Source organism: Lagenorhynchus albirostris, chromosome 21 (genome assembly GCF_949774975.1).
Source record: "Lagenorhynchus albirostris chromosome 21, mLagAlb1.1, whole genome shotgun sequence".
Taxonomy (NCBI): Eukaryota; Metazoa; Chordata; class Mammalia; order Artiodactyla; family Delphinidae; genus Lagenorhynchus; species Lagenorhynchus albirostris.
The window spans coordinates 7527610-7543795 of NC_083115.1; the positions used below are offsets into that span (position 1 = coordinate 7527610).

At 41.4% G+C, this 16186-nt stretch overlaps 1 protein-coding gene across 2 annotated transcripts in view; it reads right to left on the reverse strand.

The window, feature by feature from the left end:
* Positions 1–1863: 1863 nt before the first annotated feature.
* The window catches only part of UNC5D (unc-5 netrin receptor D), a 603667-nt gene continuing 589344 nt past the window's right edge, over positions 1864–16186 (reverse strand). For both annotated transcript variants that reach the window (XM_060136404.1, XM_060136403.1), the window contains 2 exons: positions 14277–14455; positions 1864–2068 (listed from right to left, as the gene is read on the reverse strand). In XM_060136404.1, the coding sequence (XP_059992387.1) occupies positions 1864–2068; positions 14277–14455 (384 nt within the window). The remainder of the gene's footprint in view (positions 2069–14276; positions 14456–16186) is intronic.

The window sequence follows — 16186 nt, forward strand, 5'->3', positions numbered from 1 at the left end:
CTAAGAGGACTTGTTTGTTCTGTATAATATGCCTTTGGTTCCTGAGAAAAGCAAGATGCTTTTTGAATTTCATGCAGCAAAGCCTTCCATCGATTACAGGGGACCTTCTATACCACACATTCATTAGAGAGAATGGCCAACACATTCAAGAGTTACTTCTTCAATGCCTTACCCAGGATATCATAAAGTCAACCTATTTTAAGTCTTTTTCACTTAGGTGGAGATTCACAACATTTTTTTAAACATGGGATCTACAAAAACATTGTTTCAAAAGTGGATCACATCCCTACTGCCAAGTACTCCCTACCTCCCCCATTCCCTGACTGTATTTATTCTAATGGGGCCAACCTCTAAGTAGCTGCTCAACCTTGTGGTTAATCGAGGTCCTTGACTTTGGTTGTCCTGATTCTGGACAGCTAATTAAAACATCCACCAGAAGATATTCAGGAGTAAATCTGTTCATCTGTAGTCTACCAGGACATCTTGTCAAAAATGATTAAATAGGATAAAAGATGGAGTGAAGTGTTAAGATGGGGGGTATGTATTATCTGCGGATTTCAATTCTCCACAGTATCACTGCCTCTCATTTAAAATGTAAAACAATATATTAATGGTCCTGGAAAGAAAGCATGCTTGGTGAGGTTGAATTATCAGAGCTTGAAGACTCCTTGAACAATGCATTTGGTTTCTCAGACATTGTGGTAGAGGTATCCCTCAGGTCTATGTACTCGGATATCATTTAGAGCAAAGACCATCTGCTAATTTCCCAAGAGGCAAAAGGAGGATGACCTATAGCCCCATGGAGAGATTCTGTGATAACATAGTACCAAAAGGCTAGAAAATTCAAGAACTGGATTGTGAAGGACAGTAAACCCCCTAATCCCTTCGTAACAACTGCACTGGGGAACTAAATCAACATCTGCATCCTAGAATAACAGCTTATTTGAGGCCTAAGGCATCTGCAGTTCATGTTTCCTTGGACCTGATTTGACCTCCCTTGTCTCTAAATCTGTATGATAAGCTGTGTTCTGATAGCTTTTGCAATTTGAGTGGCTTAGCTGGGAATAGAGATGGTCCTGCTTTGAGTTAGAAAATAAGAAATTTCCATATTGAAAAGTCTATGCTCCTTGAAACTTTCCCCCTAGTGTAATTCATAAGGAAGGGGAAGAAAGAATGTGGATAGATTTGGTCCTTGGAGAAAATGAAGGAGGGGTAGGTACGCTGCTAGAGCTAGCTTGTGATCTCTCTACCTCTTGATCTTGTTTCCATTAAGTGGCTAGGATAGATAGGGAATTGGTGCTGGTGTGGTGTACTCGGATTCGAAATTCTAAATGCCCTCCTTGACGTTGTTGAAGTCCTACAGATGGGTTGGCAACCGTGTTTCACTTCTAAAAGCCAGTTGACAATGATTGCTGGCATCCCGGATGCCAGTTGGTAGAAAACTCAGACAATCTGCTGCCAGAATCAGCTGGTACTTTGGGGCACATCATTAAAAATCTGTTGCAAAACATGCACTTATTGAAGCTCTGCCTTCCCAGCTTTGCTGTAGCTCATCTTTTCCCACAGTTACTTTTATCTAGATACGCCCTCGCTTTTATCCTTGCCACTCCAAATCTGAGAAGTTCCTCAACTGTGAACCTGAGTGTGGCTTCAGAGGAGACACACATATTTAAGAGAGCTTGTACTTTTCCCTATGAACATATTTTACCTATATAAAATGCAATTTCTTCAATCAGGGATGCTCACTGATTGTAAATGAAGGCTGAATTCCCCAAATGCCACTGGGCAGAAACCGCCTCTTTCTTCCCCCTGTAAAGCAAATGTCCCGAAGTTGGCCATCACTCTCTCATGAGAGGAAGTGGACTAGAGTCCATTTTGCCTGCTGTAGCTGAAGTCGGCTTCATCCAGCTGGGATTCCTTAATGTTCGAGAGTTTCGTGTGTGTCCTCCCAATCTCTTCAAGGGCACAGGCCAGGGAGTCAAGGTCACCATCGTGCTGATGACGAGCTTCCCACAGGTTCAGAATGACAGCAGACGGGCTACTTTGTGTAGCAAAATAAGATAAATTCCTGGACAGAGAGTTAAATAAACGAAATGACAAAAATAGAAATAAAGGAACAAATACAAATCACTATAAGGGAATTAAAAATGAATTGGAACAGATACTATTAAAATAGGAATAAAGAGCTCCACGAACGCAGGTCTGGGGACAGTCCAGTTTGTATCCCAACGCTAAACTGAAACTGTACTTTGGAGGGTTACCAATGACCTTCTTAATCCTCCGTGTCTTTTTTAGTCCTCACTTTCCTTGAGTTGTGTGTGTATACATGTACGTGTGTTTCTCTCTTGAACACCCTCTTGAAAAGCTCTACTTCATTAGCTTATGTGATGATATAACTCATTCCTTTTTTTTTCCAAAATATCTGACCCCTCTTTATGTCTCTCATGGTAATCCTAAGGGCTGTGAAAATTTTATCTGTGTCTTCTTGGGTTCGTATACAAAATGGAGTACTTATCAGCTCCAAGTGGACAGTGTCTAAGTCGGCATCTCCTGTTTTATAGGTTAATAATGAGCTAGTCACAGATCTCTGAACGACCTTGGGACTGCTCCAGTTAGATATAGCTTTCCACTTCCTCAGACTCGGGGCATCAGGAATCCATTGGCCTCCATTCTAACTATAACAAATGTCCCAGTAATTACAACCATCCTTCTAATCTCTCACACTAGGACATTTATTTCTGAGTCTTCTCTTTGTTTCTTTTTGACAAACTCATCAGCTTCACTCTTCCTCTCCATTCATACTATTTGTATTTAATTTATGCTCTATCATTTTACGACTAAATTCTAGCAGAAGCCTTATGGCTCTTTATTTCTCCAGACTCTCTAATATACCTTGCATTCTATTTCATAAATCATCATATCTACCCCACTTGTTTTCAGTGCCTGCCTTGGTCTGGCATCAAACTAGCTCTGGTAATATATATACTTTTTCCCTCAATATTCTTTTCTCCTTTGAGCCATTAACACTGACTTAGGTAATACTTTGTTCTTGCTTTCATCTAGTGTATTCTGTTCACTAGGAAATGCCCACTTTCCCTCTTTCCCCTCTGTTTATCAAGATCCTATACTCCTACAATGCCTGGATTGTAGATAATTCTCATGTCCTCTCAAAGTAATTTATTTCTTTTCTCAACTCTTTTTACGCTTCTGCTTAAATTTTCGTGTGAGTAAAATGCTTATATATTCCATGTGTGTGACCTCTGCCTTCTCAGTGTGACTGCAGACACCTGAAAGAGAAGGGTCATAGCTAATCATTTTCTGATTCTACAACAGCACTTATAATACTATGACAGGTATTTATTCCATATCCGTCAGCTGAGTAGTTGATTGCTAGGAGCTTGTTTCAGATGATATGGGCTCTTCAGTGAAAACAAATGATAACCCTTTGGACAATAACTTTGCTCTGATGAAGACTGAGACAACACAGAGGATTAAAAGGTCACAGCTTTTCACAGGTACTTTTGCAGCAGGGATAGAAATGTCACCTCTGGTAAAATTCTGATGAGTTGAAAAGATTTTCCAGAGTCAACCAAGAATTGCCTATTTTGAGGATGGTACAACTTTCTATCACCAGACTCGGCATATAATCACAAAGCAGACTCATGTAGCCAAGAGCAAGTGGAAGAGAAGACAAGCTCTTAAGGGCACGTTATCATTCACAAGCAACATACACACACAGTAATTCTGAGTGAATAAAGTGCTATTGTATTCAAAGGTCTTACGACACTACTTAAAGCTAGTTGGTTGCCAGATAGCACAAATATCAGGGTATGATACATGCTTTCCACTGCGTCTGAATCTTTAATTGAGAGAGGGAGAAGGCCAGCTTAAAACTATTCTCTCCAGTTTCTTTTCCTTTTATCTTTCCTTCCTTCTCCCCTTCGCCGCCCTCTCCATAGCTGACCTTCGAATCAAATATAGTTATTTATTTTTCCACTAATAGAAATGGCAAAGCAAATGTTGCTTCTGCAGTTGAAGGGATCCTCGTTCCTTGTATTCAAAACGTTGTTTTGAATACTGCCACTTCCTTTTAGCTGTAGGGAGCTGTTTTGGGGGGAAGTTGCTGTATCTCCTGGTCTGTAAATAGATTGGTACGCCCCAACCAATGTGCAGGCAGAATACAAACGGGAGAAATAGCTGAGAAAGAGGCAAAAACTGAGAGGCTGTGTGAGTGGATTCTGGGTGGGCTGTGCGATAATGTCTTTCCATGTAATTTATGAGAATAGGCCATGGACACACATTGTTTCCTGGAGTGGGGAAATAATTCTTTATGCTCTCCATGGTCATTTCAAAAGAAAAGTAATGCTGGCAAGCACAACAAAAAGAAGCACAGATTTCTCATAGTATTGAAGGTTTATATTTTGTATTTCCTACTGAACCACAATGGACTAGTGACTGTTGGAGTGACTAGATCCTTGTGATCCTGTTAACCCCAAAGCTACCCTTTGTTCTATACCAGGGGTTGACAGACTATTTCTTTAAAGTTCCAGACAGCAAGTATTTTTGACCGTAGGGGCCACACCTGGTCTCTGTAGCAGCTACTCAACTTTGCCATGGTAGTGTGAAATGGCCATAGACAATACATAAGTGAATGTGCATGTCTGTGTTCCAATAAAACTTTATTTAGAGACACTGAAATTTGAATGTCATACACTTTTCACATGTCACACCATATATATCACTCTTGTTTTGTTTATCCTCCTGAAACCGTTCTAGCTCTGGGGCTATAGAAAAGCAGGTGTTGGGCCAGATTTAGCACCTAGGTCATGGTGCTGACCACGTTCCATGTTGTCTTATAACCCAAACTGGATTTCCAGACATACTAGCAATTTCAGAGAAGATGAGATTGAACTTTCATTTTGTGCTGCATCTGAAAATAAGCACCTAGAGGGTGAACGTTGCTGGGTCCTCAAGCTACGTGTCCTGCCCCAAGCACTCTGAGACCTTTATCCTTGGTATCATTTGGGGAGCTTTGACATTTCAGGACATGAGAAGAAGATCTGGGCATGAAAATGCAAAAACAAAACTCGAGGAGAGGCACACAGACTATGTTTTGGAGGTTGTGATGAATCCTTGTCCCAACATGCTATTCAAAATATTCATGAATCCAGTTGCAGTGTGAAGATGTTTTAAGTGCACCTGCCTAGAAGAAGAAGAGAAGAGCTGGAGGATGACTCTTGCCAGCCACTTGGTTCTGAGAAGTCCTGCAAATGCCCCGATTTGTAGACTAGGCATCCAGGCCAACAGGAAACTAAATGATCAAAGAGGCAGAAATAGAACTCTCCCTTGGCATGGTTCTCTGAACATACTGTAGCAAGTGAAATGTGCTCCCCAAAGCATGTTCCAGATTGATGCTCTGAATTTATACAAGTACACTCGGCAACACACACAAATCTCAAATTCCACTTAATGTTAGTAAATACGCGTAGGAGCATATCAGCCTTATTAAAAATGATTCAGTCAGCTTTGTGATAAACAGACATCCTATCAAACTACACTTACTTGTCTACACCAGAAGAATTAATAGACAAAAGACACTAAAGTGCTAATGCTATAGGCTATTTCTCAAACACAGTTGGGTTATTTTACTGCTTACATGTGTGCAAATGCATTATGATTTTTTTGAAAATTGGCATACCCTATATCCATTTGGTTCTCTCCATACCTCCCTTTTGAAATTATTTTGATCCCAATCTGTGTGACCCATTTCTCTTCATAATAATGCTGGTGCATTTGGACACCAGCAGGTAAATGCATCCACAATTCAGGGAACATTGTTAATACTAGAAAGTAGAATTCATAGCAATAGTTGATTTCCTGAGTCTTTGATTATTATTATTTTTTTTGAAATGAATAAAGAACATTTGGCAAAAGCAGTCATCTTGAAATTCCGGTGGATGGCTCAAAACAAAACAATTTTTTCCTTTCTCTTTGGAAAATGTTTAAAGAAGTAAATGTTTATTATGCTTGCCTTAGACGCTTCATATTGTTACTTCTTTATGCACTGAATCTTTTGTCATAGCCTTTTCAAATTCTGATCGACTGAGGTAATTCTGAAAGATAAGATTTATTTTTTTGCGGTTCATAAAGATGCTGCATACTGTGTACGTAAGATTATTTACTCTCTAAATTTAAAGAATTTACTTTAGAATCATCCTGTGTCTTCGGTTTATTTGTCCTAAGTCCTGTAGACTCAGTGACTCCATCTTTTTCTTTGGAACGCTCACTGAAAAAGTCCAGATGAACTTAAAAAAACACATGCTAAGACCGCTGAATAGATTTATCCATGTAAATTCATTGAGTAGCAATAGTTAATTAAGTTTAATTTCGTTTTGTTGAGCCTACATGCTTTCTATTCACCTGAGCCCCTGAGGAGTTGTTTTATTACTATGATTAATTTCTTCTTTCTGAGACTTCCTTATCTGCGCTGTCCCCCAGCCCAATTAAAATTCCATTCTTTATGTGGAAGCCAGGGCAGAATTGGGAACATGAATCTTTAGCAATTTCACTAGCTAGACAGAGGCCAACTTATAATGGTGTATATGGGTCAACCACCAAATTTTTATACAGAATCTCAGTTTTCAAAATACATCTTCAAATGAATGACCACATTAAACTAATAACGAAAATTAGGTTATTTCGAGAATTTCTGGAAATAGTTATTGTGCCATCTGTTTTCTTTTTTGGGTACAAAGAGGAAGAGAGAATCGAGGACCATGGTAAAATGCTGCCATATAAGTCTTTATATACTGTTGCAGTACAGGGCTCATTTTATGGAAAGGAAAGGTGTCTAGGTGTCCAGTGTGAATTGAAAGATACCACCCTTTCTTTAGTACTTGAAAGCAGTATTCAAATACAAATGTCTTAGGGAATAGTAACATCTAAATCCTTAGTCAGTTAACAAAAAGATTAGATAACAGTAACGGGACGGGGCACAGGTCTGAGACTCTATCGGAGCCCTGGGGACATGCACGCGGGAAGAGCTACCAAGGGCACGTGCGAGCTTAAAGCTGGAGTCTGCCTGCTTAGGGTCTTAGTTCTGTCTGACTATGTGTGGCCTATAAGGGACTCCCTTTCATTCTGAATTCCAGATAACAAAGCTTTTATCTTAGTTACTCAGAGCCATGCTACCAGGGGGCTGACATGCCTATTTGAAAGCTGTAAGCTCTTCTTTGTAACTAATGGTGAGAATGAATTTCCTCTGTAATAAAACCTAGCAGGGGACCACATCTGCACTGCGGCCTAACATCCTTAGCACAAGACGCCGCCTCATCCCAGGTACATGCCATACTTTCATGCAGAATTTAGGATGTCACCCAACACTTCCCAGTACAAGGGAGCACTTGCACCTGTAACATTCAGGCAGCAAGTATGTTTCTATTCTATAAGCTGTTGCCATTTATATCTAAGTCAACTTTTTTTTTTAAAAAAAAGCATATTTGAAAAATATCTTCCTGGTAGGTTGGCAGCATAGAAAGTGAAAACTAAGTTAAACTGCCTATAATAAATTGGGAGACATCATTACAAGAACGGTGCATAGTCCTACTGTATAGTACCAAATAGGGAACTGAAACATAGTCATAATGAAAAAAAAATTAATATCCCCGCTATCATCGTAATTGTCTCATTTAAAGAAAGCCTCTTATGTGACCAAAACCAACCCTCCCTATGGTTCTTTAAATGCAAATAGAAGAGAAAAGCCATTTATACTGGACAGCGGTAACTGGACCACAGCATAAGCATTTGGTCCATTCCTCAAGCTTTCATCCCCAAACTTCATCCTCACTGGGTACTCAACAAACAGCAGAGAGCAGCTTTCAGGATAAAGCAAGTCTGTTTCATTTCCTAAAGATTGAGCAAAAGATGCTTGCCATTATGTCACCTCTGCCTATTGCCCCCCTGTGCCTTCAAGTGAAAGGAAGCTGGTATGGGAAACCCAAAAGGAAAAGATACAGGCAGTTGAAAACAGGCTGAGTTCCACTCTGCCGTGCCCCAAAGGTGGTACATTAATTCTTTTGGACCAATGAATTTGGCAGTAAAATTCCCCTCATAGTTCTTCCTTTTGCCTATTGCATTATCTGGCTCCTGAAAGGGACCAGCAAGGATTCTTCCTTCTTTGGAAAATATATGTTAGCCCTGGAGCCTTCAGAACCCGCTGTGGGTTTCCAAACAGGAATGAAACCAGTTGTCGACTCTCGTTTTCAATTCTCCAGTTCATTCCTGATAAGGCTCTGACAGTTTCTCGTATTTGGCAATGAAAGGCAATGAAAACTGCAAAATCAAAGCTCGACTTTTCTTTGAATTGGGATATAGCATAGAAAAATACGTCTCCTTTAATGTTCCTCTTCAATAACGTTGAGACAGTTTCAAGAATCCTGAGGGTAAAGGAGAATGACCACTATTTGTTCCAAGAGAAAAGACCAGAGTGCTAATCCTGAAGGGGGAAAGGGAGAAATATTGATATCTTTCCTTTTGCAAAATACTCAGTGTGTTTCAATAAAACCTCGCAAATAATCGCAAAGAAATGGTTAAGCACTTTATCAAAGGACTCTCTAATGAATTAGGCAAAATCCTTCCCATAATTTCATTTTCTCAAATTACGAAAACATCACATCCGGGGATTGTAACTTTGTCAGCTTTTCCAGGTCTCTTTGAGACAGACCCGTGAAGGGGATTATTTTGGCTATAAAGGGGCTTGGGCATGTCCATCTTATCTGAAAACTACATTAGCTTAAAGGAGGGAAACCTAGTCCTTCAAAGACCAATGCAAACTTGCCCCTTGTCACCACCCCTGCAGCTTAGAGTGGGAGCGTGACTTTGGTTCTCTTGGAGGGATACAAACAGCTTCTCTCCCTTATTGCCTTTAGGAGAAACACCTGCCACTTATAAACTATATACAGTTGGTTCATGGCCAAATTGGCCCTAGGCTGTCTTCGGATTCATATTAGTAGGCAGTTTCATGAGTCCCTAACTTAAGTGGAATGAAGCCTGAACACCCACCACTTGGCTGTGTTGGGTCCCTCTGGCTTCACACTGAGGGCTCTTCAAATCCAGACTCTGCACAAGTCCATTGGGCCAGAACCAGAAAATCTGATTTGAGCTTTATCATATTTTGCCTCCAAGGATCTGTGTGATGAATGCTATCTTCCTGTGCATTAATTCTCCTTAGAAGAGTCATGAATATTGATTTTTGGAAATGGCAGCCTCACATCCATTTTTATTATTTAAAGGTTAGGATGTGTTTTCTAGCCTCTAGTCTGCAGAGCCCAGACAGCTTCATTTGGTGTAATCCTAGCAAATCCCAAAACATAAGAGTGAAAATATCTAGTCTCACGGGTCCCTGGGTGACCACCCTTGGCGGTCTGCCTGTGAAGCAGGCATTCTGTATATATTTTGTAATCACTTTCTCTCACTTTTTTCCTCCTCCTTCCTTCACCCCAAAAGAAAGCTGGCCCCGGGACTTCCACTTCTAGTGAATTCTCAAGAGTTACCCAGACAGATGAATAAACTGTCTTGCAACCTTCCTCTGTCCTTTCCCACTGCCCTCTGGCCATTCACTGTTCCTGTGTATCCAATTAAGAGGGTGGACAGAGGGAATGAAAGGATTTGACCTCAACTGAGAAGATTCTGCTTCTCATTAGAGGCCCTGTTAAAAGATTTGGTGGAAAAACAGGTTACTGCAGCACTGCTGATGAGCCATGAAGTTTGAGAAATTTCATTTGCTCATGATTTCTCTAGCATCACCCAAAAACGTTAACATCCAAAATACATTTGAACTGTTTTACCCAACTGACCAATAATAACTAGGTTTCTCTGGCAGTGCTTACACAGTTTAAAACAAGCGTACTATTATGAGAAACTGTTAATAAGGTGTGGTTCATCTGCTCCTTTCCATCTTGGAATCCTTTCTTCCATTTTGGTCACTTCCCTTCTCATCCTCTTGTATCTCATGCACTTTATCCAGCATCTGTTCCCACGGCAACTTGGTCAAGCTGGCTATGTTTTCACAAGGGTTTCTGGAATATGAAAATCGTGAGGCCTTAAAGAAGAAAGATTCAATAGTAGAATTTCAGGTGCCGAAGGATAGGAACCCTCCACAGTGTCAGCCATGTAACCTGCTCTCTTTTGAGACCAACTTGCAAAATCCTTTGACACTTAATTCAGTTCTATTAGGAGGCAAGTTTTTTGTTTGTTTATTTGTTTTGTGGTACGCGGGCCTCTCACTGTCGTGGCCTCTCCCGTTGCGGAGCACAGGCTCCGGATGTGCAGGCTCAGCGGCCATGGCTCACGGGCCCAGCCGCTCCATGGCATGTGGGATCCTCCCGGCCCGGGGCACGAACCCGTGTCCCCTGCATCGGCAGGCGGACTCCCAACCACTGCGCCACCAGGGAAGCCCCAGGAGGCAAGTTTTTAAGGTCAAGTATACTATCCAAAGAAAAAGTTCATGTCATTCATTCAAGACAAATTTCTTGAATTTCCCCGAACTAGACAGTACTATCTAGGTATGTTTAACTGTAATTAAAAAATAAAAAAGTATCATAAAAATACAAAGTGCTATGGAAGTTTAGATATGGAAGATTACTTCTAGCTGAAGCAGTTAGTTTCTGATATTATTTAATTTGTTTAGTTCTCAGCAAAGCTCCCCACCATCTACTCCTACATGATCAACTCTTTATTAGTCCCACCTACCTACCAATCACCTGTGACCAAGAGCATTGAAGAGGAGAGTTATTGCAGCTGGATCTGTAGAATAAGTGTGCAATCTCAGCTCTAAAATGCAGCAAGCATGGACTCTGAGTAATCGTCAGTTTGCCCACAGAAACTGTAATTGCAACTGTTAACTATGACATTCTTTGCTAGGCTGTGTGGCTTATTTATCATAATCGATATGCCAAGCAAGTTGCAGAGCCACCTGCGTTGCTGCCTTAAGTGCACCCACTGACATGTCTCACATTCTAAGCCTTTAACTTCCTATTTCATGTATCTTCTCTCCTATTCAGATCTAAGTAGAAACTTGTTAGGCAAAAAGGCAAATTATCATCAGTGACATTTGCATTTACCGAAAGGAGAACATTTCCACTGGCAACACGATAACAGTGAATGTTTCCTTCCACTCCCTTTGAAAGTGCTTCCTTCATGGTTTGAGGGCTGTTGCTTTACTAGCTTTTCACTTTTGGAAATTGAAGGGAAGGGGAGAGTCAGGTAAAGGTGCTGTCACAAGATCACGGTAGGTGAATTCCCTAATAGCAGACCGACTCTGTGCTTTGTGATCATCTTTCTCTCGTAATCCCAGGGTTGATGAAATCTCAAGCTATCCAACAGCTTTCTTACCCAATAATACCGGCATATTGACAACGTCAGATTTCTGTGTTTTAACACACATTAATGATCACATTAGTGACTGATGATTATGTAGTATAATAAGTACGATATTATTTGTAGCCCTAAGAGAGCAAGCCCAGTGATTTGGGATTACACAATAAGTTGTGACAATTTAATTTAAAATCTCCTTCATCTCTGTCCCGTATGTTTCTTCCCATGTAGGAGAAGATACATTTCTGCTACAGTAGTGGAAACGTTTAACGAACTTGACAATTTCTGCAAAATGAGAATGGGGATTAGCTGACATGGTGCGAGGTGATTTTCCATCATCTTTCTCTTTTGGCTTCTCTGACTATCTTCGTGGCCATCTCTGCCGGAACAACACCAGCTTGCAGAAAGGGGCCTTATCTTGTGCCTTAGCTTAGCCGCAGGTGTAACTCTAACTGCAGCAATAGGTCCTATGAAAGTTTTACTAAATGAGAGCAGACTCGTTTAGATGAGGGGTCAGCAGACTATGTACTGTAGGCCAAATACATTGCTTCCTTTTGTAAATAATGTTTATTGGGACACAGCCCCGCCTGTTTAGATATTTCCTGGGGCTGCTCTCACACCGCAGAAGCAGAGTTGAATAATTGCTGAGTAGTTGCAATAGATCATATATGGCCTAAACTATTTACCGTCTCTAGTTCTTTAACAGAAAGAAGCCTGCTAACCCCTAGTTTGAATCGTTCTCACTCCATAATGAGTTTCCTATTGGAGAGTTAAGCTAGAGAGTAAAGAGGAAGGAAATGCCATTCACTGAAGGTGAATATGGTAACTAAGTAAGGGTTAAAGATGAAACCTTATTTAAACACAAAGATTCCGTGCATTCATGCTATTCTAACTTGCTGTTAATTGTGAACATTTCAAAGGGACTAACTAACATTTATTTAAAATGGACATTTTCTTAGAACCATGTTAGAAACTTGCCATAAAGTAGGTTGTTTGAATTTTGTATACTAAGGACGTTTAGGCTTTCCTGGAGAGAGGGGTCTTAGGGAGAAACAAAAGCAAGCAAAAGCAAACAGGCACATCCAATGGTTGCCTTTTTTGACCCCCGACATTGGAGGGGACAAGCGTGCTCCTGTGTAGCTATTTACTGCTCATTAGAGCCCAGACACAAAAGGATGCTAACCTTAGTCTCCCAGTTTGAAATGCGTTTTCCCTACTGTGCAAGGTCAGAAACTGATGGCTTTGGAGGCAGCCTGTGTAGTTCTCATATGTTTACTGGAAGTGGAGAATAAAATGAACAAGGCAGGAACGTGCACACGCTTCTTTAGCAAATGAAGGCCAGCAGCCATGAGTAGGTAGATACTCTGTGGCAATTACTTTCTTGCAAGTGGTGAATTAAAAATCATAAACTCTTATTGCCAGACTGGATTAGAGAGTTAATGTAGTTTGAATTCTATGAATTGCATCTGTAGAAAAAGTAACATAGGGATGGTAAGTGATGTGTTTGGGCAGACTGGTATTAGCTGTAGAACCAGAACAGAGCTTCTGAGTCCCCTGCCCAATGTTCACTTTCCTTTCTTTAGACCAAATTCTGTCCTCTGGCTTAGTTTTTCATTCTTGTCCCCAGGTTGATCAGAAAGCGAACCTGACATAGTCATGGTGTGCATGGGTTATACATGACACATCTCATCCTTTATCAAAGCTGCTGGGAAAAATTCAACTGAATTTTTTTTCCCCTATACCCTCAGACATTTTTGTATTCTCTCATTTTCACTACCTGCCTTTTTCAAGAATGTGTTCTTTTTGGGCCTGCCTGTCTGTAAATTCCATTTTCTCTTACAGCCATGCCTTCTCTCTTGATTTTCCTCTCTGAGTCTGACTGCTTTCTAGTTGGGCCCTTCGTTCTCGGCTTCCGGATCCCTTTTGAAACAGGGAGCAGCCCTCTATCCTTTCTTGGCAGACATCTACCTTCCTTTCAGAGAAGAAAGAGTCAGGTAGGATGTCTGTGAAAACAAAGAACAAAAAAAATGGAAATGACAGAGTAAGCCAAACAGTGAGAAAACTAAGGCTTTGTCTCAAAAGACATAAAAAGTACCAAAGGAAAGGGAAGGAAAAGGGTGCTGGGAAAACGTGTTCTCTTTTCATTCTGGGGTTTGCGGGGTGGGTTAGTGAGAGAGGAGATCCTATTTGTCAATGCCTTTTCCCCACCAGTCATCCCTCAAGCTGAGCCCTAACTGGCCTCCCCGTCAGTGCTGCTCTGAATAGCATCACCCTTGCTTTTTCTCATCAAAGTACGAGCGCCCACTATGAATCTCTCTATTCTCCTTTCAACTCAACCACAACAGTAGCCCAGCAATGAATAGTGTCGGTTTAAGCAGCAGACCTTTGCTTTTGCTTGTTTAATGCCCTCCGCCTTCAGACCTGAGAGGTATCATCTCAAACTTCCTTTTTTATATTCACGCACCCACTTCTTCAGGCTGAGCATATCCTTATTAGGGGTTAAATAACACTTAAGGTTACCCGATGGGAGGGAGGAGGTGTGAGAAACTTGCTTCTTTGTTTCTCCATCACTGTCTCAAGACTCTGGGATCCCTCACCAGCACCAAGATGACCAAGTCTAAACCTCCATTATGGTGGCCCAATTAGCAAACCTGGAGATGGGACCAGGACTCGAGTAGGACTTTTCCGTAACATCCCCAAAGGCAGAGTGGGGTGGCAGGAAGGGCCACACACTGTGTCATATTTTTGTTCTTTTCCCACTTCCTTGTCCAGATTTCACATGAAATACAGCCAGAGAAATCCATACAGATATCAGGGTCTGGAAACCACGTAGATACACCCGCCCCATTTTAGTTTTCAAGCTCTTTTAGTAAAATCCTCTTTTTGAAGTTGCCCCCAATTACCTGTTGATGCTGTTTTTCTGTGCTAACATCTGCCAGTCTTTGCCTTTGGCATTGGGGGTGTCAAATGTAGCACAAATCCGCTGTCTGATGGAGTAGGGAATTTTGAAGGCTTTGGGGCCAGTCTGTGCAGGGAAAGTGCTGTCCTCTTGTGCAAAGAAAGTGATGGTCTCTCTTTCATTCTATAAACAAAATAAGGAAAGCAGGATCAGATCTAAGTAGAAGCCTTACTGGTCAACACTTTTATTTTTTTAAGAGAAGTTGTGTTAACACACATGCAAAAAATGCTTGCCTGTTGTGATGCAGTCTATAAAATACACTGACAAGTTCCCCTCTCTTCTAAAACAGTAAATAATGTCTCTAGTAGCCTAGGAAACCGTGTACTGGAGCTTTACAGAAGCCTCTTCCACTCAGGGAAGTCACAATCTTCAGCTTCCTACATCCAAGGAGGTGTCAGGTGAGAGCAGAATTAGATTTTTTTTAATTCTCAAAAAAAAAAAAAAAAAATCTAGAATCAGTAGGAAGAAGCTTCCAGATGACAGATTTCAGTTCACTGTAAGGAGACCTTCTGAGAGTCAGAGCTGATCAGAGAAGAATGCGCTGATCAAAGGAGCTGGCTGGGAAGCCACGTGTCAGGAAAGCTACAAAGGGGACCTGATTGTATGTTGATCATTTTCAAGTTGGTGTTTCTCCCAGGCCTCAAGTGTGATTCTATAGGAAATATTTTGGTTTTGTTTCAGAATTAAATTGCTTTTGTAAAATGGGAGGTAGCCACGAGTCAGCGACGAGACCTGGACTAGCCGGCGGAGTGCTGCAGGCTGGAGAGCTTCTGCCTGCTGTCTGCCCACTCTTCTGACTTAAGAGCTGTCCAGTGAGGATTAGTTATACATCATAACAATTAGATCATCATATCCAATGTGAAATCACACATCCATCCATCATATCAGAATAGCTGCTGAAAGTTTAGATGGACTAACAGAATTTTAAGGCTTGAAAGGCAGCTGAATCACTCCCGTGATTATGATGGGATACAAGGCAAAAGGGATTCTGCAAGTCCCTAATCAGTTGACTATGCACTGACGAAGAGAGATTTTTCCGGGTGGACCTGACCTAATCAAGTGGCTCTTAAAAGAGAGAAGATGCAGCTCCTATCTGGAGGTATCTCTCCTGCTGGCCTGAAAGAAAGCAAATAGCCACTCTGTGAACTGCCTATGGTTGGGGGTGGGAGGGGCTGAAGCTAGGAACTGAGGGTGTCCTCTAGGAGCTGAGCGTGAGCCCTATCCAACAGTCAGCAAGAAATTGGGGACTTCAGTCCTACAGCCACAAGGACCTGAATTTGTCAACAACCCTAATAAATGTGGGGACAGACCTCTGAGCTCCAGATGAGAATGTCCTGCTCCCTCCACCACCTTGACCCCAGCCTTGTGAGATCCCGATCAGAGGACCCAGTTAGGCCATGCCTAGGCTTCTGCCCTCAAAAACTGTGGGACAGTAAGCGGGTGGTGTTTTTTTCTGATAGATTTGTGGTAATTTGTTATGCACGAGAAGAAAACTAACGCAAAGGGAAATTAAAACACAAAATCTGAGGTCGGGTTAAGGGACTAGTTAGCACTGTTTAAACGTCAAGAAACTATCCTTTGCATTAGGAACTTGTCGACTTGGGCTGTCCTTTAAGTCAACACATGCCCTTCCTGAACTGCCCCTGTGAGCTTCCCCTGATGTTTTTCTGACCTTTTACACATCTCCTTCTGTGGACACCACAGCCATGGAAGCCCTTCTTGGCTAGGGTCCAGGCTCATGGAACTTTAAGCCTTCAGATTTGGTGTGTCTTACATCTTCAAAAATCTGTTAATTGAGGAAACTAGTTCATACAAAGATCTTATTAATGAATGATAATGTGTTTTGTCTTTCTG